Here is a 25,538-nt window from a genome sequence, read left to right as displayed (position 1 = left end):
ATTCACTGAGTGGCAGTTGTGCCAGAGAATGATGTTAAGGCACTTTATGCATTTGAGAAAGGAGGTGAGACGGCCTTTGTATTTGCATTGAAAACTGGATTTAGCAACTACCACCTCATAAAATGGTAGATGCCAAATCCAGAAATGGACTGCTGCCACTTTGTCAAATGCATAAACTCCCTCCAACTACCAGTTCCCATATGGAGACTTATTTCACATTCTTAAGATCGAAATATCATCAAGAGGGCATTTATTGCATCCCCACCCAAGGGAAGCCACTTCTTGAAGGGACGCATGAGAAAAAGTTCTTTCCCATGGGGGGAAGGTGTGAACCAGTGTTGTCGATATTGGCCTGAATGTCGATGCACCAGAAAATATTGACCTGAATTGGCTATTTTTTAATAAAATGTAAAAAATAGATTAAAATTAATTTTTTTTATTATTTTAATGGCTTTAACATGTGTCACGTTCTGATTGACATAATATTTTTTAATTATTTTTTGGCCAATTCAGAATAATTCACTTGAGAATGGATATTGGAGGATTCACCTGAATCATTGGGCCAAACGATACAAGTCCGATTCCGATACAGACAACAGTGGTGTGAACCCATTTTGACAGGAAAGATGCTTGTTTGCCTTTATTATGTAAACACCACCACATGTTTTCCATGGAGATGTTTGTTTCACCTCCCTTAGTAAAAGTTCTCTTTCCTACGAAAGAATGTCTCTTTCATCCCCCCCCCCCGAAAAGAAAGCAATATCCATGCTTGAACAAAGAAGAGAGTGCGAATAGGCCAAGGGATTAAGCTTTCTATTATTTCATCACAATTCCAGCAATGAACATTGCATACACAAATATGATCATGGAAAATATTTAGGTGTATGCATGGCTGATCAGACCGACAAAAGGAGAAGGAAAAAAAAAACACCCAATATAACCCAAAAAAGGCAAAAAACTCACATCAGCAAAATCATATCAAAACACGAGCCATTCTGCTATGTTCTTCTAGTCTTCAATCAAAGACAAACTGGAAAGGGTTTTCCTACAAACAAAACAGAGAATTCTTTTGACGAAGACTGCACAGAGCAAGAAATGTAAGGCCACACAACTTGCTTCCAAAACCAAATCAACCATCAATTGCAATTACGATCCCGTTACTGCTGCACTAATCTCCACACACGAATGCATGCATCTTCACCAGAGCTTACAACAGTGCAATCATCATTGAAAACTAATCCATAAACACCTCCCAAGTGAGCACCCTTTATGGTTATACGACTTGAAGCTGGCTTATCAACTTCATATATAATTATGCTTGTGTCTAGAGATCCCGTAGCAACCATTGTGCTATCAGGAGACCAAGCCACACAATTTATACGAGCAGTATGGTACAACATGTTCTTAAGCTTAACCTGCAGAAGATAGTCAACTGGTTAGTGAGACAAATGTTCAGGAAGTTAAAAATCAAACCTTGGTAATTAACATTACATTTCTAAAAAGGATTAATGCGGAAGGGAAAGGAAGAAAGAGAGATGGACTGTGCAAATGGGAACCAAAAAGTTAGAAGTATGAACAACTTAAATATAGTGACAAAATCTATCAAAAATAAAGAAAAAAAAAACATGGATGAAGCATGACAGCCTTCCACTACTTTAATGTGTGTAAAAAGAATTTAGGAAACAAAAAGAAAATTAAAAAACCATATAGGATTTACATTGTGCCTGATAAATTAAACCATGGCATTTTGCTATGTCACATGGGTGCGGGTGCGGGTGCGGGTGCGACACGGGTGCGGCACAATTTCAAAAATTTTGGACACGGGGACTCGGCTATATATATATATAATTCTAGTAAACAATTAAAATTAAGTAGCCAAAACTATGACCTTAATTTTTTCGAAAGTTTCAATTTGGCATTCCCATTTCTTTATGGTAGTTCTTAAGCTAGCTTTTCTAATACTTGTGAAACCAGTATTTTTTTAAACTGGAAAAGCATTTATTTAGCTATCTCAAATGGTTGGGTTACCTTTTATCGTGTTTTATACATATTTTTACATAAGTTGTGACTTGTGAAACAGTCACACAGACTGTGCACACAGTCTGTGCAATGCAGTCTGTGACTGTGCAGACTGTGCACAGTCACACAGACTGTGCACAGTCACACAGACTGTGTGCAATGACTGTGCAGTTGCAGTTGCACAGTCTGTGACTGTGCAACTGCATGCATTGCACAGTCTGGTTATATATTAAAAAAAAGATATATAAAAATTGTTTTTTTTTGTTTTTTGTCTTAAAAATGGACATTTTTGGACTCGGTCAAAGTTGACCGAGTCCAAAATGTGGACGGACGCGGCCTGGACTCGTTGACCGAGTCTGACTCGGCGTTGACCGAGTCCGGGCCGAGTCCGAAGCCGCACCCGTGTCGGGGCGTGTCGACTCGGGTGCGGCACCTCCCTAGCCGAGTCTGTGTGACATAGGCATTTTGTAGTCTAGGAAAACAAGGGTAATTATAATACCGCACACAAGGCCGTAAATGCTTAAGAATTTTCAAGGTTTTTGGATCTAGAATGCCATTGACATACAATAGAATGAATGTCTACTACATTTTTCATAACAGGGATATTACGCCGAATCAATTCATTCTAGGTCTTGATTGCTTTGTCACCTTCTCATGAAAATCCAGAACATGCAATTAATAGCAAAGTACACCATTATTATCAAAACTAGTATTTGTCTTATGCACCACAATTTGCTTTGTAATCCCATTGTTGCTTAAAGCTAAACTTATGGTCCCCAATAGTAATATTCCTGCTTATTGCTGATCTCCAATCTTTACTGAGCTCCTCCTTTTCCCAGTTCCTTCAACTTGCTTCATGTCAAATTTTTTGTGTTCTGTAATTTCAAACAGCTTGTAACATGCCCATTCTATCCCTGACAATGCTCATCTTTCTGTTTAATTAACTCTTAAGGACAAGATGTAAGGATACGTGGCATTTCTTCAATATGTGTTTTTATTTTTGCTTTACGTAACATGCATTAGTATTGTATCATTGTCATCAATGACTCGTGTAATTGATTTGTAGTACCAGTTGGAGTCACACTATCTCAACCGGGCCATATTCAGGCAAACCTAGCTTGACTAATAAAAAAAAATTAACTCAATCCTAGTGAGGATTAATCTATTATGAGAGATCATCCCATGTGATTAATGAGTTGGGACATCAACCTGTTGTAGTTAGAATATTCATTTTCTCTTTCCTATTTCATTGAGTCAAATTGAAATGACAAAAATTGACACAGAATTAGAGCAGCCATGACGAAGTGATCTATTAATCTCATCTTCATGCTTTTTCCTCTAATCTTCTAACCTCTTTCTTCTCTATGGATTTAATATTTTTCAGAAGATTTCTTTGTTTTGAATGTTAAATTTTAAAACACTTACTGGAATCATAGGCAGATCTGACTGTTAGCTTTGAACAAATCTGGAATCTAACTTGTTTTTTGGTCCCATAGGCTTGGGTGAAGGGGATAAATGGATTGGTACGTGGAAATGGTAGCTCTATCTCAGCTGGTGGTGTGGTTGGCTGGAACCAAATAATCAAATCTTCAAGGAAGTACGACCTTGCAAAGGGGGGTGATTGAATTGGTAATTAAGTTTATGGTTCAAATCAAGCTTGCAAAGGGGTCAAGCTGAGGTTCCAGACAGACTTATGGTCCAGGGATGTAACTCTTGCTGAAAGATATCCACCGTTTTTTCACATAAACAGAGATAACAGCATACTTGTAAGTGAATGTTGGAAAGGAAGAGCTAGTTAGTTCACTGAATTCAGAAGGAATTTCAAGGAGCAAGAGGTAGAAGATTGGTTTTGGTTATGGCTATTGGATTTTTAGGCCCATGGAAAATTTCTGACAGCGAGAATTCCTTATATGGAAATGTGACGGATGTGTTATGTTCTCTATAGCTTCATTTAGCCATGCTTTTGGCTGTAAAGATGTAGACCACTTTCCAAATGACACCGTCCAGGGTTTCCATCCCTCTCCTACAGCCAAGATATTTGTGTGGCTCTTAGCACTTGATAAGGTTAATAACCAGTGCAAATTGAAAGACAAAAGTTTCCAGCTTGCAAGTACTTGCTACTTCTGTTTCGATGAGAACGAAACAATTGAGCATTTGTTTTGGTTTTATCCAGCATTTCAGTGGTTGTTCAAACAAGCTTTGGATTGTGCCAATAAAATGGCCAGATGGGGATTTAGCTTGGATTGGTCGGAATAGGACTGGTGGTTAAGAATCTTAATTTGATCTATTCTGTAAGCTTGTTGAAATATTTCTTATCCCCTGGCTTAAATTATTTCTCTTAGACAAAAAAAAAGGATTTACATGGTTTGCAAAGTGTTATAATGTGCATCTCCCTCGCATACTGTCTGTAGACTCTGTACATACACCAATTCTTGTTTTCTTTTTGTTATGTGTGTGTGCTTGTGTTCAAGGATTGATACACACACACACACACACACACACACACACACATATATATATATATATATATAGAGAGAGAGAGAGAGAGAGATGGTACCTCTCGAGTGACATGGTCCCATACAACAGCTTCTCGATTGAGATCACCAGAAATAAACATAGAGGCATCTGGGGAGAAACGAATGATGTTAATAGCACCACGATGCTTCTCAAGGACTGACTCTTCAGTGAGAGTGTCCCCATTGACAGAATAGACGTGGAGTTTCCCATCTTGGCCACCAACAATGGCCTCACTTCCATCAGGTGAAATTGCAGATGCCGTCACAGCAAACCCAAGATTCAGAGTTGACAACACTTTGGATCCACGAAGCATGATTACTCCTGAATCAGTTGAAAGCAATGCCAGCTCGGGCTTATCAAGTGCAATATTTAAGTCCTTTGGTTGTGCACCAATATCAATTTGTTCTTCATCACCACACTGATCAGCATGCAGCGGAATTCTCCTTACCTGTAAAATTTTGGGAAAAGGATCATCTCTTGTAGCAAAAGCAAGTTGAACATATTGTACATAGCTACAGTTGTTGTACAGTCAGCAAAATATAAGCCCCACAGCAGGATATCATCAATTGGAATTTGGCAGGTAGATTAAGAAATTGTTCCTTATTAAAGGAATATGCTATTCATCAGACTTGGTGAGCAATACTACCGTGTATTGAACTTTTATAATTGGCTGGAAAGCTTTCCAGACAAGAATATATGGACTATCCCTGATATTTACTATCCGAACATCAAAGAAGAGGACCAAATATTTGGAGAACACCTGATAAAATCATCAAATTGGACTAGGACAATATAACTTAAAAACGAGGAGAAAATCTCCAACCGAATAGCCTTTGGAAATCTTTCACATGTTATTGCCATTAGACATACTAGCGAGCACAGACATGCTCCCAGTCTATGCCACAGGGACTCACCAAAGAGGCCTCTGCACCCACGTCGACGCGACGCGGGTGTGGCACCCAATTCGGTCAACCCGCACCCAAGGTTATCATTGTCCAAAATGGACTTGGTTAACTTTGTCCATTAAAAAAAGGGACAGGGCTCGATAATGGGTAAGGGTACCTCGAGCACCCCCCTCCCCCCCCAATTAAAAAAATAAGGGGGTACCTCGAGAAGGGGTAAAGAGGGATGGGGCTTGAGAATGGGGTACCACGAGAAAGGGTAAAGGGGTGGTGTTAAAATATATATATATATATATATATATATACCCTCTTGTGTGACAATCAAAGTGCTATCAACATGTGATTCAATCCTATCTACCACAGTCGTGCCAAACATATTGAAATTGATCAACATTTTGTAAGACAAAAGGTTGAAGAGAAGGAAATTGAACCAGAATACGTGCGGACTGCTGATCAAGTTGTTGACTTGTTTACAAAAGGACTTATCAAGGACAGATTTTGGATGTTCATGGTCCAAAACCATGTACAACTGGAGGGGGGGTGAAAAGATACTGTCATTTAGTATAAGGTCTGGAACTCAGAATCCAGACCCAATTCCTTTCATTTTAAACACATGCTCATTAATGTTTTATTAATGGCATGCTGTAATTTTATCATAACATGTAATGGGTATTTTCATACCCTAGCTATTGTATTTGTGTGTATTTAATCAGAGAAGCAAAAATGAATACCCTGATTAGGGATTTTTGCTGCAGCCACGTTCTCTCTCCCCATGTTGTGCTGTTGCTTGTAGATGAAGAAAGGAACCCATGATTTCTATCAAGGCGGGTTGACCCGTTTATTAAACGGGTTAGTTTAAGCCCAACCTAAACCCGCCTAAAAGGCGGGTTGGCGGGTCGGGTTGGGAGGTCGTGTCAGGTTTTGCCACCCCTAATCTCAATATTTGTCATATTTTATGACAAAATCTTTGCAGTTTGTAGTTCTACTTTTAAAGGCAGTGACATTTTTTATTGATAAAAATATAATTTACAATCAAGCTCCTTTACCACCAGAGAAAATTATTAACACTATCACAGTTCACTATACATGGAGTTCACAAAACTATACTAGTCATCAATAACTTCACTTTTCATATTCTTTATATATTTTATATTTTTCACTCCATTGTTCTCTAAAATGCCAAAATTACTTCTGTAATATCACATAAGGGCATTTTATGAAGCACATTCTTGTGCCATTTCTATATTGAGGGATCTAACATTTCTCCATCAACGCAAGATTTCATTTTCTTGTTATTCAATTGCAATGAACATCTAGTCAGTCTTTTCCCTCAAGACATGTTTTATTTAGAACACAAGATCTTGTTGGCTTACTATGCCTGACTCAACATTGAGTAGTAATTTTAGCTAGTGTGTAAATTGCCTACCCCATCAAGGTGCAAGATTGAATTGAAATATATTCATTTCAGTGATCATATTGGATAATAGAAAGACACATCATCATGTTCTCCAGCCTAGTTGCAATCATAAGTCATCAAGAAAATCAGCTTCAAAAAGATGGTGCAAGCACACAAACCACAAGATATAAAAATAAAGGCAACTACTACATGTACATGAAGAAATGGTGCTACCTTGTTATCAAAGGCAAATGTGGTGAGCTCTCCTTCCACCACTGCAAAACATTTAATTTGAGAGTTCTCCCTTCTCTGTAACCTTCCTGCACATCCAACTCCTTGCATCCATCGGACAATCACCCCATCATAACTGCTAGATAGAATAATATTCTGGCTGCCTTCAGAGGTGACTGCCAAACCAGTGACGCTCTTCATGTGCCCAGAAAATGATACTGGCATCTTTTCTAGGTCATTGGCTGAATATATACTAATAGTGCCACCAAGGGAAACAGTGACAAGATGATTATTCTGCCACAGGCAACCAACTAGCATTCCATCCAGTCCAGAATCAGATGAAGTAAGTGTCTTCTTCACCTTACCGTTTCCATTTTCATCAATCTCCCACACTTTTGCACTTTTATTTGCAGACACTGTTAGCACCTGAAACAGCAGGATAAGCTTTCGCAGTAAGATATGAGAGTTGGCTACTAGAGAAATAAATATATAAAACAAATAATGAATAGGTATCTTTCTGTTGAGTCACACCAAAAGAAAAAATCATAATCAGCAAGTGCATTCTCTTTGAAGACCTAAAAATAAGAAAAAACAATGTATCAAATATTGCATTAACACTTTCCTTTAATACACCTGTAAAATTGCAACAGGCAATTCAGTCAAAACCAGAAATCCAGCAGTAGCCGATGTGATTCGAAGCTAACAAGGAAAATGAAGGGCTTTTCACCATCTCTATTTCTCATAGTGACATAATCACTTCAACAGATTAAGTTTGCAAACTAAAGGCTATTAAGATACAGCATACAATGCAAACTACTTGTCTTAGATGTTCAAATGATATAACCCAAATATTGTTAAGATATATATATATACATATATATATATACTTGTATATATATTATGTACTTTAAAGTTAAGTCAACTGTGGTTGACTTAGACTAGTTGTTGGACTGCTGGTCCAACGGCTAGAAATCTAGCCATTGGACTAGGTCCAACAGCTAGTCAAACTAATGTGGACTCCCTTTTTCTCTCCTTTAATCTCTTTTCTTCCTCCGTTTCTCTATAAATATGGGTGCCTTTGTAAGGTAAGAGAGTGATGGGTAGTTTTAAGCTTCTTGTGTGTTTTTTAGTGTATTGTAATGATGATTAAAATGTATTTTTCTTTGTATTTTTAATGTTCTTTATTAATGAAGTTATTCATTCACATTCTATTGTGTTTTATTTTAGTTATTACGTTTTTATCCAAATGCATTGTGTTTTTATTCTTGGAGTTCATTATAGAGTGCATTGAGGTCCATGCCATTTTGTGACATGGTATCAGAGCAAGGCATCATGGTCTTGAAAAAGATTCGTATTAATGAATAGCATGGATTCGAGGATTTTGCATTCCGGTATGTATCTTTAGCTTTTCTATCTTCATATGTATGGTAGGTGTTTTGAAAGGGTTATATTAAAAATGAATGTCTTCTTTTGAAATTAGAATATGTAGAAATTGTTAGAAGTCAAGCACCTTCGACCAAATCTTCATCCACAGCAGAAGAGAAAGGGATTTGCAAGAAGGAGAGGCGGCAATGACTGACATGATTCTCAATGAGAGGTTGTGCCCTATATTCAATGTTATATATATGATACAAGTTGGATTGGGTCTGTCAACCCAGACCCGATAATACCAACCATGTAAATACAATACAAAAGAATCATTTTGGGTCTAGAACTAGACCTGTACACTACATTCTCAATACCCTCCTTCAAGTTGTGCATGGTTTTGCAACATGGACAACTTGTTCTTCAAGAACCAAAAACGCATATTGGTACGGCCCTTAGTGAACAAATCTGCCACTTGGTCAGCCGTAGGAACATAAGTAGGTGCAACTTCTCTATCTTCAATCTTTTGCCGAATGAAGTATTGATCAATCTCTATATGCTTTGTGCGACTATGGTGAATAGGATTAAAAGCAATTTGTATGACACCTTGATTATCGTGCAAGAGAGTGGTGGGTAGCATAGATTCTCCAACTTCAGTCAAAAGATGTCTCAGCCATGTGGCCTTTATTGTAGGAGCCACCATAGATCGATACTCAGCTTCAATACTAGATCGTGCAAATGCACGTTGTTTCTTGTTACTCTACGCCATCAAGTTCCCATCAAGAAAAGCACAATATCCAGAAACCGACTGCCTGTCATCTGGAACTCCAGCCCAATCTGCATTTGTGTATACATCCAGTCGATGTTGCTCCCCTTTAGTCTTGGATTGATGATAAACTAGACCATCTCCAAGAGTTCCTTTTAAATATTGAAGGATTCTCTTGACAACATTCATATGCTTTGTTCGTGGGTCATGCATGAATTGTGAAACTTGATTCACTGCATACACAATGTCTGGTCTAGTGAAGGTGAGATATTGGAACATACCCACAAGACTCCGATATTTCTTGGAATCTTCATATGCTTCCCCATCCCGGGATCCGAGTTTATGATTAAGGACACTAGGGGTGGATAGAGGTTTATAATCCTTCATGCCTGCCTTATCCAACAAATCCAAAGTATATTTGTGTTGGGTTAGTGAAGTGTTTCATCCTGTCGATCCACCTCAACCCCTAAGAAATAACGCAAAACCCCCAAATCTTTCATCTTAAACTGTCGACTCAATAAGATCTTGGTAGCTTCTATGTGTTCATCGGAGTTCCCAGTAATAATAATATCATCCACATATATAAGAATTAAGGTGCGTGCCTGACAATCTCGAAAAATAAAAAGCGAATGATCAAGATGAGATCGAACCCATGTCTCTGAACTTCAATAGAGAAACTATCAAACCATGAGCGGGAGGCCTGCTTTAGCCCATAGATGGCTCTTCGTAGCTTGCAAACATGTGTGTTGGGGCTATGTTTGGTATAACTAGAGGGTTGCTCCATATACACCTCTTCCTTGAGAGTGCCATGCAAAAAATACATTTTTGACATCAAGTTGACTTAGAGTCCATCCATACTGAACTGACAAGGACAGAACTAATCGAATAGTTTCCATCTTGATCACAGAACTAAATGTTTCGGCATAATCTTGCCCGTATTCTTGAGTGAACCCTTTCGCTACTAGCCTCACCTTATAGCGTTCAATGGATTCATCGAGTTTATACTTGATTTTATAGACCTATTTAGATCCTACAACATTCTTGTTCGATGGTCTAGGAACAATCTCCCAAGGCCCACACTCATGTAAAGCTTTCATTTCCTCATTCATGACCTCAACCCATTTGATTGACGTAGATGCTTGTGAGAAACTGATAGGTTCATCATGCTTTTCAATCTGGGAGATGAACAGTTGTAAGTCTGTAGAGAAGTTGTCATAACTTACCCATCTTTCAATAGGATGGTGAATCCTCTCAAGCCTCCTGGGTTGCACAATAGGTCGTTGAACTTTGTCTTTGTTTCACTGCACATAGGTAATCCCTTAAAACTTTGTAACATCTGAAATGACAGGCATAGTAATATCTTGTGTGTTTGTCGACATTTCCTTTTCTGGGTGTACAACTGTACTATTTTGTTCTGCAGATAGTGTATGACATGAGGGTACGTCATGCATCACCATTTGATCAAGCACCTCAGCAACAAGCCATGGCTGATAACTTTTAGCATCCTTACAGTGTCCCTCTGTACTTCCTGAATCATCAGTATGAGTCTCGTCAAACACGACATTCCATGAAACTCTGATGCGACTGGTAGTGGAGTCATAGCAGTGATATCCTCTATATTGATCAACATATCCAACAAACCTACACCTGCATGCCTTTTTCTGAAACTTATCACGTTAAGAACTGTCAATATGAACATAGCATATGCAGCCAAACACTCGCAACTCATTATAGTCAGGATGAACCCCAAATAGTGTAAATAGCGTAAAATAAGGGGATTGATCTGCTAACAATTTCATTGGCAGTCGATTTATGACATAGACAGCTGAATGAAAAACTTTCATCCACAAGTTTAAAGGAATGTGAGTGTTATGCAACATACTCAGCGCACTCTCTACAATGTGCCAGTATTTTCTTTCAGCCGCACCATTTTGTTGTGGTGTGTGTGGAGAAGATATTCGACGACCTATTCCATTATCTTAGAGAAATTCAGTAAATTCCTTTGATAAGTACTCTCATCCACCGTCACAATGAAAATATTGAATTTTAGTTGAAAATTGATTACAAACTAAAGCACAGAATGAGCAAAAAAGCTTGAAAACTTCAGATTTATATTTGATAAAATAAATACAGGTGTATCTAGAGTAACTATCAATGAAAGTAATGTAATAATGATTGCCCAATAAAGAAGACTGCGGGGCATGTCTCCAGACATCAGAATAGACAATTTCAAAAAGCACAAAATCTCTTTGATTTATTGAATGAAATGGAAGAACATGACTTTTACATAATTGACAACGGAAACAAAGAAGAAAATCAGCCTCGACATTCAAACTAGACTGCGGAACAAGTCCACTAGACACAAGCTTCTCAATAAATGAATGATTACAATGACTAAGACGACGATGCCAAATCTCTGGCTTATTACATTGAGATAGACTAAAACAAACTTTTAATGACACTGGACAAACTGGTTGTGAATTTATTGATGCATCATGAACTAGAAGAGACTCCTTGAAGACATACATGTTTCCCTGTCGTTCTCCTTCAACGAGTGTCTTCTTCGTGAGAAGATCCTTTACACATACAGAAAGAGTAAATTCGACAAAAGAATTAGTATCATCGACAAGTTTAGAAACAGAAACAATGTTTTTAACAATACTAGGAGAATGGTAAACATCAGATAAAGGTAATGAGGAATTGGGGAGTAGAAGGAAAATATTTCCAACATGAGAGATAGGATGAAGAACACCATCTCCGGTTTTAATAAATCTTACCAATATCACATGTCACATGTGCAGCAGCCCGGAGTTAATGTACCAAGTCTCCTACTCAGTTTGCTTAAAGCTCAATTCTGAAAGAGCGAAAATCAAAAGATTCTTCACATTTTTCTTTTCATCTCCTTTACGGTCGTCTTCTGCTTGTCCCCTAGTAGAAGGCCCAGCACCATTAAACTTGCCTTTGTTTTGCGGATTATGCCAGCAATTTGCTTTAATGTGCTCCATTTTATTACACTGAAAACATGTCGGGATGTTTATAGGGTTCCCTGGATACAAGTTAGGTGACATGTAGGGTATGGGAAAAAGCCCATGGCCTCCTTGATTACCTCTTCTATGTCCACGCCCGCCTCAAAAGCCCCCACGTCCTCGCCCTAATACTACTCATGTGACAAGTACCTCATGGTTGTTGGAATTCAGGGTCATCTTCTCGCCCCTAATGGTAACTTCATATTGTAGTAGCTTAGTCCGTAGATCTTCAAAACTGGACAATGAAGGGAGGCATAGAAGAGAGGTGACTAACATGTGGTAGTCAGAACCCAGACCATTCAGTGCCTGTTGAACCTTTTCTTTGTTAAGAATTACGCAACCCACCATGGCTAGTTGATATGTAATACTCTTGATTTTGTTCATGTATTATGTCACTGATAAACTCTATTTCTTCAAAAGCTGAAATTCTCTCTTTAAATGCAAAATCCTAGCTTATGAAATCTGTGAATAAGTCTGCGCCAATATTTGCCACAACTCTCTGGCTAAACATTCATCTAGGATGGCCACTAATATCTCATGGGAAAGCATAGAGGTAATGTAAGCCACAACTGCCTGATCTTTTCTTCTTCATGTTACAAATTTTGAATTATGAATCAATTTGTTGGAAACCTCCCCTTTATCATCTCGCTCTTCTTGCAGGACGAATTCTAGTGGTGCATGGATCGTTCCATCAAGATATCCAGAGAGATCCAGACTCTTTATAAAAGGAAAACTTTGTCGCTTCCAGGTCAAGTAGTTATATGAGTTGTCCAAGGAAACTGGAAGGGAGAATCCATGTGAAAGGACAACAAAAGAACACTCTGACCAGCAGTTTGATTTACCAGCAATGTAAATCTGTTTTTTTTTTCTTTTTGCTACGAAAATAATATTGCAGGGAAACAAATAATCAGTAGAACACGACAAATTAATGATCTGAATTTTTTTTTTGTATGGACCGAAACTTTGATTTGGTTTTGGAGAATAAGATTTGACTTGAAAGACAAAAGAGAGATCTAAGTTTAAATGAAAACACAAATCTGATCTGATACGATCAGATTTGATTTAACGCTGCTGAAGGGAAGAATCAATATGCCATGGCCAGATCTAATTTAGTCTGGCTTGGAACGAAAACACTAGATCTGGAACGATCCGATCCAGCATCAAAGAGGAAAAAAAATAATCAAGATTTAAGAAAACAGATCTGGTTTCACGTGACCAGACTGTTTGACGTGAACAGATTCAGTTTTAAGAGATCGAAAACTTAGAGAGGAAGAAAGATGTTTAAAAATTTTAAGAGAGAGATTTTTAACCCAATATGATAAGATCAATTTTCAGGACAGAAGGAGAATAGAATCTGATCTGATAAGATCAGATCTTGGATCAAAGAAAGGAAGAAGAGAACTCGACCTAGTATTTACTTCTCAGCCTGCTCTGATACCATGTTAGAAGTCACGCACCTTCGACCAGATCTTCATCCACAGCAGAAGAGAAAGGGATTTGCAAGAAGGAGAGGCAGCAATGACTGGCACGATTCTCAATGAGAGGTTGTGCCCTATATTCAATGTAATATATATGATACAAGTTGGATCGGGTCTGTCAACCCAGACCCGATAACACCAACCATGTAAATACAATACAAAAGAATCATTTTGGGTCTAGAACCAGACCCGTACCCTACATTCTCAATAGAAATTATTGTCTTTTAATATATTTTTTAGATTATGGATATGTATATTGAAAAAATTATATTTTGCAAAAATATGTGGTTTCTTAAAATCTTATGTGTTTCATGTTTTGCAAAATATTAATTTTTTACATTTTTTTTTGTGTCTCTTAATGTATGTATTTACATAGATTATCTTTGGGATTTTTAATATATAGTGATCTTTCTTTGGTGATTCTAACTATGTGACCATGCATGATTTTAATTATGTAGCCTTTGTGATTATTATTGGATGGCATAAGCATGATTTGTCATCATGAACTCGAATGCATATTTTAATTTCTCTATTATGCATTATATTTTTTAGTGGGTTCTTGTGTATGCTTCTTGAGCATTTTATGAATAAAACTTATATTTTTTAAAAGACTCTTGTATGATTGTTGCTTAGCCCTTAGTAGTTTTATGTGCTTTTTGGTAGCTTAGTGACTTGAGTGTTTGTGCACTTTTGTAACCCTTAGTGGTTTCTTTCTTGTGCATTGATACTTCATTGCATGTTTCTTAAAGATTTTATATTTGTTACATTGTGATAAAATTCTTTGTATGATATATATGAGTTCATGGTTGTTGATAGTTATATAGCTCTTTGTGAATCTCTATATGTTTGTCATCAATTGTCTAATAGTAGACTAATGATTTAGATCTAGCTTCTTAGAAGCTTTTCTTTAATAAAATCATATACTTTTGTCTTTTTATTGAGATTTATTGGATCTTTTGTATATGATGTGCCTTAGTGCACTTGTTTCTTGATTGGTGGATTCATGATTCCATTATCTTTTGAAAGATACTCTAACATCATAATTTCATCACACCTATGTAGATTATTTATATTGGGCATGATTCTTGTCCATTATTTGCTTGTCAAAGTTTGTAAAATTTGTCATGAGACATCTTGTGTTGGAAGTGATTGCATCAATTGACATATTGTTGTGCATATGATTGAACTATATTCATTCTAAGTCTTCATCTACCTTTATTGGATTTGATTTAAAACTTTGTTTTTTCAAATCGGTACTTTTATATATGAACTCACTTATTTGAAAATCAATTTCCGTGAGTATTTTTTGCCTTCTTTTGGCATTGTTTTTTGTCCATCATAGATTTTTCTAGGATGCGCCATTTATTTTTGGCCTTGTTGTTGGGTCAGAGTTAGCCGTTGAGGTGAGTTATGTGTGCACCTCATGTCATCTTACTAGTCTAGATTCCCAAAGGTTATGAGTGATGTGTTGTCACTTGTCTTGGGTTTGATTGGTATCTACATCCATGTTGCTTTTGTTGAACAAGAGATGCTTGTTGGGGTGAGTTGTGTGCACCTTGGTTTTCTTATCAGTATAGATTGTCGCCTTATAGTTTGGCTCTAATTGACGGTTGTTTGATCTCTAGTTCTATGAGTGTGTTATATCACTCATTTGTTTATTTGGACAATGTTATTATGAATACTTATAATTATGTTTATCTGTGATGGTTATCTATTTTGAAAATATGGTGTTTGAAAGATTGTTAAAATTGATACATTTATCCTTCTTGATGACATTAGTTTGTTTTTATTACAAGCTCTCTTACTTTGTGTCTTCTCCTATTATGTCTCTTATTTAAAAGATATTTTTGTGGTGAGTTATATGCACCCATTGGTTATTCACATTTTGTGTGTTTGTATTATACTCTTATTTTAGTAGCTGATGCACTTGAATATTGAGGTTTGTCTCTTATTTAAGTGTCATTTTACGTAGACAAGAAAGATTTGTTTGCAATGAGTTAGGTGCACCCATTGGTTATTCATACTTTTTGTGTGTTTGTATTATGCTCTTTTTCTAGTAGCTGAAACATTGAGGTTTGTCTCTTATTTAAGTGTTATTTTATATAGATGAGATGTTCACACTTTTTGTGTGTTTGTTAAGCTCATAAGTGGCATTGTCATTGATCTCTTGTTCTAGCAGCTATTACACTTGAATTTTGAGGTTTGAAGGTCAAGCGAGGTAAATTGCTTATGGTGGTCGAACTATTGTGAAGGTTTGCAAAATATCATTTCTTGATATTTGTGGGATTTTCAAATCTCTCCACAAAATTTCTAAAAAAGATTCACTCATTTACCCTTGTCTGGGAAATGGTTATTGAAAATTCTTCATGCATTTTGCATTGAATATGTTTTAATTGCATGCTTAAAGATATTTTAAATGTGTTCCATGATTAGTTATCTTGGGTGATTTACATCATGATATGCCTTGGTTGCATAGGATGCAATATTTTGAGTGTATTTATAGATATTGTTTCTATTGTTGAGATTTAAATTGTTATTAATATTTGTCATTATTACAAAATATCTCTTGTTATGATTTGTACGTGGGATTTTGAACTTCCCCATTATTTCTGTTGTACATTTAATATGGCTACTTGTTTTGAAAAACCCTGCTTTATGAATATTTTTTATGTGGGTTAAACTCTTTTGTGAGTTATTTATTCATGGTATTGATGTTGTTTGAAAATTCATATTTCATGCATTAATGTGCTTTTCGAGATAGATGTGTGTATTGACTTTCAATAATGCATGTTTTCATGAATGTTTAAAGTGATGAATGATTTATACGTTTATCTTTGAGATATTTTATGCATGCATCTCTTCTTTTGATAATATGCAATTGTGTTCTCTTATAAATCAAGAACTATGATTTCGTAAAATTATCTATTGAGGTGAGACTCTCAATGAATATTGTGTATAAAAATTTAATGACTTTCAAAATTGATGTTGAAAAATTTTCTTACTATTAAAAGATTTTGAAAATTATTAAAATGTCTTATTAAATATGTATTGTATTTTTGGCGTGTTTGGTCATTTATATATATATATATATATATATATAGAGAGAGAGAGAGAGAGAGAGAGAGAGACAAAGAGATGGGTGTGTACGAAATGAAATATGCGAATGAAATGTGCTAAATGGGTTTTTCTGCTCTTTTGGTGTGGGTTTTTTTTTTGCAGTTCTGACCCCATAAATGTGTTGGGCATGGTCAATTTACGAGGAATCCACACTTGGATCATGTGTTTTCGATGAAAAAAATGATATTTGGAGCCTAAAAATTAACAAAGATTTTGGAATGGTGATTTTTTAAACGTTATAAAAATCCGCTCATGTGTCAGAATCGAACACTTAAAGAGTTGAACCCTATAAAATCAAGTACATAGATCACATTTGTACGATTAGAATTTAAAAATAAAACAAAAAAACCCTGAAAAACTCATTTAGCATGTTTCATCTAGCATATTTTATTTAGCACATACCCATTACTCTCTCTCTCTCTCTCTCTCTCTCTATATATATATATATATATATATATATATAGTTATTTTTAATTGGATTGCTCCTTTTGCACTCTTTAAAATATTGGCATTATTGATGATTCTAGAGAACTTTCAAGCATATCAAGGAAGATCTAGAAGCTCCTTCAAGAATTTGTATTATAGAAGAACATGTCGATATCTTGTGTAATGGGATTCCTTTTGTAATTGCAAACTTATAGTGAGTCAATGTAAGTTTGAGCGGGGGCGTTAACATATATCATGGTTGCCAGTCGAGGAAGCAGGAGCAGGAAGCGTGGCACTTTCAAAATTTTAGGAAGCGAGAAACGTGAGACTACTTAAAAGTGAATCAAGAATCATCTTGGAAGCGACCTAGGAAGCGAACCGGAAGCAACCTACGAAGCGAGGGGGAAGCGAAAAAATAAAAATAAAAAAAAATGAAAAAAGGGAGGAAGCGCAGGAGAAGCGCGGGGTAAGCAACGGGAAAGCACGCTTCTCAAAAAAAATGGCGCTTCCCAACGCGTTTCGGAAGCACAACATTTCGTGCTTCCACTAGGCTAGGTGCTTTCGGTAACTCTGATATATATACTTTAAAGTTAAGTCAACTTTGGTTGACTTGGACTAGTTGTTTGACTTATGGTCCAATGGTTAGTGTGGTCTCCCTTTTTCTCTCCTTTAATCTCTCTCTTCTTCCTTCTTTTCTCTATAAATATGGGTGGGTGGGTGCCTTTGTAAGGTGAGGGAGTGATGAGTAGTTTTAGGCAGAGTTACTGGAAGCACCTAGCCTAGTGGGGAAGCATGTTTCGGAAGCGTAAAAGGTCGCACTTCCAAAACGCACTGAGAAGCGCCAATTTTTTTGAAAAGCGCATTTCCCATTTATGGGAAGCGCGTTTCTCTTTTATGGGAAACATGCTTCCCATTTATAGGAAACATACTTCCCATTTATGGGAAGCACGCTTCTCCTTCGCTTTCCCTGCATTTCCTCTCTTTTTTTGTATTTTTATTTTTATTTTATTTTTCGCTTCCCCCTCGCTTCCTAGGTCGCTTCCAGATTCGCTTCTGGTTCGCTTTCGAGACGATTCTTGATTCGCTTTTAAGTCGTCCCATGCTTCCCGCTTCCTAAAATTTTGAAAGTGCCACGCTTCCCGCTTCCACTTCACATATCGCTTCCCGCTTCCTCGACTAGCAACCATGGTTTTAGGCTTCTTGTGTGTTTTTTAGTGTATTGTAATGAGGATTAAAATGTATTTTTTTTTGTATTTTTACTGTTCTTTATTAATGAAGTTATTTACTCACATTCTATTGTGTTTCATTTTAGTTCTTATGTTTTTGTTCAAATGCATTATGTTTTGACCCTCGGAGTCCATTATGGACGGTATTGGGATCCGTGCCATTTTGTGACAAATATAACCTCAACCAGGTTTATCCAACTACACAGAAAATATGAAAGAATTTTCTATCAATACCAAAGTAAAGCAGACTAAAGCACACAATGAAACTTTGGATTAACACTTCCACTCACACCTGTAATACAGACAAGTACAGCCCCATCAGAACCAGTATGGTGCTGGAGACCATTAGAATATAGGTAAACCAGATTGTATAAAACTTTCATTCAACAGATAAATGAATGTGCTTCTTCGATCAACCAAAAAACAAAAAAGTAGAAGAAAAACTCTCCATTAGTCAGGCATTTGATTATATGAGTAACATTTAAATTTAATTGTGTTCCAATTAAAATGTTCATATTATCAATCTAAGAATCTGAAAAAGGAAAAAGTAGATATCATTCAATGTAGATATTTGCATACTAAGTCCACCACTGGAAGTATAATTATTAATCAATAATGAAAATAGCATAGGAATATCATAAATACCTCTTTACTGTCAGGACTCCAACTAACAGCATAGATGCTACCATTGTGACCTTCAGCAGATAGCTCCCCAATCTTTTCTCCTGTCCTCCCATCATATAGTATACCTTTCTTATCTGAACTTACACTGATAAACTTGCTTCCATCAGGAGAAAACCTTACACAATTGACAAAGTTGGAATGTTCCCTGCACTTCAAACAATAATGTTTCCTTTACATACTACCTCTGTTCGGTAAGACACAATCAAGAACATCTTCCTCAGCACATTATATTTTATTATGGCCACAAGCCTACATTGCTACAATGCCATGAATGAGTTTTTTATCATTGACATAAAATTAAAATAATGACTACATTTCTCCTACAAGAAATTTTGAAAAAAAAAAAGAAAAAATACCAAGCACTCGATGTTAATTAATATGAACCCTAGAACATTTTTCCAGAAGTTTTGCATTGGACTCTGCAAATCAAGGACACGACTGTTGCTCCAAAATAAAGAGTATGCTTCAACAATTAATGGGGAAAGGCATCTTGTAAACAATGTAGCCAAATCACACCAATGCACAATATTTGATGGGCCAAACAAGCAATGCAAGGAAACTTGAATAAATGTTATGTTTCTGCGTTCTATCTTGAACCAAGAGGCTACCATGAATTAAAATCTTAGAAGGATGAAGACATCTAACACTCAATCCAATTGCATCGATCAGAAGATGGCAGGTTTAGTGGATACTTAAGGGAAGTTTTCCACTTTTTCACTTTTTCTGTTTTGGTTAGCCTAACTGGAGTGCAGACCAGTGAATTAATGAGGTAACAAAAATAAAGGGTTCATATACATCATGATGACCACTTTAGAGGTTTATCCCAGGGTTACCGGAAGTACCATAGGACATGGGGAAGCATGCTTCTCCGAAGCATATTTCGGAGGCGCGAAACGTGGCGCTTCCAAAATGTATCTTTTTTTCCTTTTTTTGTTTTTTCCTTTTTTCGCTTCCCCCTCACTTCCCGCTTCCACTACCCGAATCGCTTCCCCAACTGGCAACTCCGGTTTATCCTTTGAAGTACAATATGTTATAAGGAAGCATTACATGAGAGTCAAAATTGATTGGCTAGTGAAGTCCTTTTTTGTATTCAAGACCCAATAGGTCAAAAGATATAGTTATGAAGGGCATTTTTGTAAACTGACTTAAATTACCTTTATAAGGGTCAATATGAGAGGGATAGGGCACGATTCCAGCCCCTATTCTCTTTCTCCCTTGTCTTTTCTCACTTCCTCTCTTTTCCTATATCTTCTTCTTCCTCCTCACTCACTCATTTCTCTCACCTTGTTTCACAGTTCGCACACACCACATATTCTTTCACACATCAAAGGAACATAATCATGTTACCATCAATCTGAAGATGGTATCAGACCAGATGAAGATATGAAGGGAAATTTTGAAGCATACATCAACCACAAAATGACAAGGGGATTCATGACCTGCCACATGGGAACTCCAATCAGTTTTGGTTGCATTCATGCAGATAATATTTCAGAAGATTTTGGTTAGGGAGCTCCAAAATCCAAAATTCAGTTTTTAAACATTATAACAAAAAGTATTCTTAGGTATTTCCAAAAAATCTATGTAGTATAAACCTCCTTCTTTACAGCCTTCTCCAATCAGCTTCCCTGAGAGACGATCCCGCACTCATAAACCAATAGAAGAGAAAGAAACATTATACCAAAGGTCACATAATTAAGAGACAAATAAAAGATTTAGGCTTACCTTGGGAATATATCTAATTTTTTGAATAAAAAATCTCTTTAAAATATTTTCAAAATTTCTTATTCCCTTTATCTCAAGAGATATTCTATCAACAATAAAAAACATTTGACTCGCTTGAGTTATGACATCCAGATAAAATATCACAATTTAGTGTCATATGAAATGAGGCACATGAGCCAAGAAGCCAAAGAGACTTACTGGGATCAAAGATGCCAACAGAAGAGACCGTAGCTTCTGTTGGTGAAGCTCCTTTGAATAGAGGTTGAAGAGCTTCTACAATTTGAGTCAAGGACATGCTCTCAATAGTTGATTCTTGTGTAGCTTTGAATTCACTTGACTCTTGAGCAACGGAGGCTACCTTCTTCTCATAGGGTATCTTTAGTTTAGGACAATATATCTTGACATACCCCGGTTCACGACAATAATAGCAAATAATTTATTTTTTTTTCAAACTCATTGTCTTGCTTTCCATAGCTATCATTGTTTGGTCTCTTATAATGTGATAGTTATAATGTAGTAGTTGGTAAGCATGGACATGGTTTCTCAGCCTAGACACGGCTATGACCGAATTATCATCATCTTTAAATGTCTTTTTTTTAGTCTATTTTCTTTCATACTTAGCTCTTCAATAGAGAGAACTTCTCCTTTATGAAGAAAAGCCGATTTAGTAGACTCAAACTCCGGTCTTAGACCATTGATGAATTGATAGAAATGTTTCACATCAATTTGTCTTTGACGGAGTTCTATGTCTTTGGGATAATGTCATTGTGACTCAAGAAGAGCAAACTCATTCCAAAGGTCGAACAACTTACTAAAATATTCTCTAATACATTTTTCTCCTTGAATCATAGTGTGTACCTTGTCTTACAAGTTGCAAATGTGGGTAATATCTTTAAGACTATGTCACAGGGACTCTTCAACTAGGTGCCGCACTCACATCGCACCCGCACCCGATGCGATCAACCTGACCCTGGGTGCAGTCAATGCACCCAGGGTCATTTATGTCCAACTTTTTGCCGCATCCCCGCACCCAAGTTTTTTTAAAGTGTCGCACCCCTGCCCCTGCACCTGCACCCATGTGACATAGATTTAAGAGAATACATTTTCTTAAGATAGTCTCATGCAAATATTTATTTGCATGTTCAAATTTAGCTAGACTCAAGCACTTCTTGATATCAAGACTACTAATGACCCAAGACATAATCTTGGCATGCCCCATTCTCCATTCTTTCCATTTTTTCTCATATGTGGCCATAGCCATAAAGATTCAAATAGAGATACATGTTTAAATTACTTTGAATAGAAAGCTAATCTAGTTTGATCTAATTTCAAATCTAACAAATATGTTAATCAAATCCTCAAACTGTATGAATCCATATGTATATATGAAACTTAAACCTTTATGAATGTGCAATTAGATTTTCTAGAGAAGCGTCATTTGTTAGTAGCCTTTTCCCTTATCGGTTAACTTACTCTTTTATCATTTATATATCCATAACCTATGTTAACTGTTAAGAAAAAGAAAGTTTGCCAAGCCCCTCATGTTCTTGTCATATTTTCTGCTTTTTGCCATTTTTATAACCTTCCAGCCTTAAACACAGAGGGAGAGAGACCTAAATTAGTAAGTGTTCCTGATGTGCTCAGACTAGATTCATAACTATATCGCTCTCATGAAGGGGGCTTGGCAGTTATAATGTATTTTGAAGCAATATTATCAAGATATGAACTGTGATCTGGAAACCAGCAGGGCCCATCCTCTAGGACAGAAAAGCTCTCTAGTTATGGCTTGAAAAATCTGTTTAGATTTTTGGTAGAAAAAGTGGTAGTCCTGTCCCTACAAGAACAAAGATCAATTATATTAAAACATTTACCTAGACGGTGCAGTTAATTTAAACCTGTGTTGGCCATTTTAGGAATAATAGTTTAAATGTTATCTTCAATACCCTGATATATTCCCCTTGGATGTTATTAGTTAATTCTCTTACTAGTTTTAAACAGACTACACATCAGATAAAGGGCAGGTATACATCTCCCTCACTAGAGCACATAATTCCTTACAATTTGGAGAAAATATTATTTACATCATGTGCATTGCTTTTGGAAAATGTCATTCAAGCATGAAGATACTAGGAACACTTATTTATACCATGATTTTATATTCCATTGCAAGTTAAACGTTATAGTAATGTTTCAAGCCAGAGTGCACTCCTAAAGTTTGAGAATGGTCATTATTTACTTAAAAGCTAACACATCATATACTGAATAGCTATTAGAATTTCATTTGCTTCGACAGGCTAACATGTCACGCTTCAGTTCCTGCATTGGATCCTCATACCTTTACCAAAAAAGAAAGACAATGTACCAAAGGATTCTTCATACAAAACAATTATGTTAAAACAGCTGAACCTTTAGCAAATTTGCACTATCCTTGACCTAATATAGTATAAATCAATCTCTTAAAACCATAAACAAGACTAACCTTTGTGACAGTTTGAACCTAAATGGTGGTCCCTCATAGAAATTCACCAAGTAATCTTCTCCACATGTAACAATACGAAAAGGTCTTGTAGGCTTGAATGCACAACTTAAGACACGTCTTGAATGACCGTCAAACTCACCAACAGTTGATCCGGAATCCCACCTACAAACAAAAACAAAAAATACAACAAAGAGAAGGAGATCACCATGACAAAGATGGATTAAACTATAAATTGTGCAAAGCACAAAATACAACCGAAACAAATTTAAATGTAAAATATCAAGGCAATCTCAATCAAACTTCACATATGGTAAATAATGCTAGAAAAAAAAAAGATATTATCTCTATCATAAACAGAATGTCAATGATAGAAAGACAAAAAAATCACCCTTTCCTTACTCTTTGAGGTATCAAAAGAAAATGGAATTAGCAACATTATGCATGCTTGCTTTGTCATTTTTTAATTGTGTGCAAATGATTCAATTATAAATAATAAAAAAACTACATGTGACGTGCACTAAATGGAATTAGCAACATTAAACTGTTTAAGAGAAAAAAGTTTGTTCGGTTCTGAGTGCCAAACGTGTAAGCCTGTTAGGTTATTAGTGGACAGGGTCACACGCATTTACTTTTTTTTTCCCTTTTTTTCGACAGTACCATTGGGATTCGAACTTACAACCAACACAAGTGACGTGCACTAACTGCTCTTGCCAGATAAGCGGATCTCCCGTTGGTATCTATTTTTTTTCTATTATATTTTTTTATAATCCAAAGAAGAATAAAAAATCATCACCGACGGCAGATTGTCGGTCCCTCATATTTTGCTTGCACTCTGAGACTAGGCCATGGGTTAGATTTAGATGGTGCATTCATTTATGTGAATCCATTGGCATTCATAAACGATAGGACGAACTCGGTCTGGATTCAAGTGGGTCTGGCGTCCTACTCTGTCCTTGAGGGACCTTTTACCAGACTGGCTTTTGAGAAAGCTACGATTCCGAGTCGACCAGACGTTTGCTGCATGGATTGTCAAAGTTGGGCCGCATTTAAAAAATGTGACGCCTCTTTTTCTAGTCTTTTGGCTACGATGAAACAAACATTTAGCGGCGTTTTCTTGTCAAGGAATAGGGTTCTGCGGCACTTCTTTAGTGGATTCCTCTGCGGCGGAAACTAAATGGGACCCACATGAGAACAGTTTTTCGAGAAAAATGAGAGTTAAGTGTGTAAAATGACACACCCGTCGAGGCATTTTTCCATACGCCATGTTTGTTTTGGCATTGTAAGTTCTGCAAAAACGCACGCCCATCGATGCATTTTTTGCGAAAAAACTTGAATTTTCCATGACACACAAACACCCCCTTAAACATCACAGTTAAAATTGTCATGTTGGCATCGGTGAGTCTCAGTTTTTTTTTTGTTACCTTTTCTTTCTTATTTTTAATAAGCAAGATGGGGTTAGGCCGACTCCACCCGTTACACTACATACCATTGGGTTTTGAACTTGCAACGTTCCATCACATGGTGACTTGCACTAACAGCTCCTACCAAACAAGCAGAGCCCCCGTTGGTTACCTTTTATTAATCCTTTCATACTTCTCTCAATTAAATTGAACTGGCAAGAGCTTTTAAAAATCGATGCCTATTTTTGTATGATAGATCATTCCCATCCATGAAAATGGAACAAACAGGTCTTTGAAATATAAAAAACATTATTTTTTGACAAAATATTATTATGTAATATATACAAATTGGGGTCTCAGGTTCATGGCGTTATCCCTCAACTTGCTCATCAAACAGCAAAAAAAAATAAAAAGAAAAAGACAATTCTCCCTCAATCAACACAGCTTATTTGTCTCTTCTGGTTCATTTTTTATGTTTGTAAATGTAGCTATGAGAAACTCAAAGTTAACCAAGCAATGGGTCAAGTCAAGCTAGATGATGGGTTCAGGGCTAGTCAAACTCTTCCTATTTATTTCTTGTCCTAAGTAAGATTATGTTAAGACGTTGCCAAAATACATATTTGCTCCTAATTAAGTGAGTCATTAGTAGCCAAAGCTGTGTTGTTGGTAGGAGCTGTCAGTGCATGTCTCCTTGTAGTGGGAAGTTGCAGGTTCAAAACCCAATGGTAGGTTGAATAACTGATGGGGTCTGCCAAACCCCACCTTGCCTTTCAAAAAAAAG

General features: G+C 36.6%; 1 protein-coding gene across 1 annotated transcript; it reads right to left on the bottom strand.

The window, feature by feature from the left end:
• Positions 1-1,157: 1,157 nt before the first annotated feature.
• On the bottom strand, positions 1,158-24,621 carry LOC149829695 (actin-interacting protein 1-2-like). Its single transcript, XM_090015256.1, has 6 exons — positions 24,617-24,621; positions 23,358-23,519; positions 19,115-19,298; positions 7,069-7,491; positions 4,577-4,984; positions 1,158-1,415 (listed from the first exon to the last, which is right to left on the bottom strand). The coding sequence occupies exons 1-6, from the start codon at positions 24,619-24,621 to the stop codon at positions 1,158-1,160; spliced, it is 1,440 nt and encodes a 479-aa protein (XP_089871382.1).
• Between the last annotated feature and the right edge of the window lie 917 nt (positions 24,622-25,538).

The sequence above is a fragment of the Nuphar pumila genome, chromosome 8, assembly GCF_984573655.1.
Source record: "Nuphar pumila chromosome 8, dmNupPumi1.hap1.1, whole genome shotgun sequence".
In the NCBI taxonomy this organism is placed as follows: Eukaryota; Viridiplantae; Streptophyta; class Magnoliopsida; order Nymphaeales; family Nymphaeaceae; genus Nuphar; species Nuphar pumila.
The sequence above is the reverse complement of the archived record's forward strand: the minus strand, read 5'-3'. Positions and strand labels throughout refer to the sequence as shown.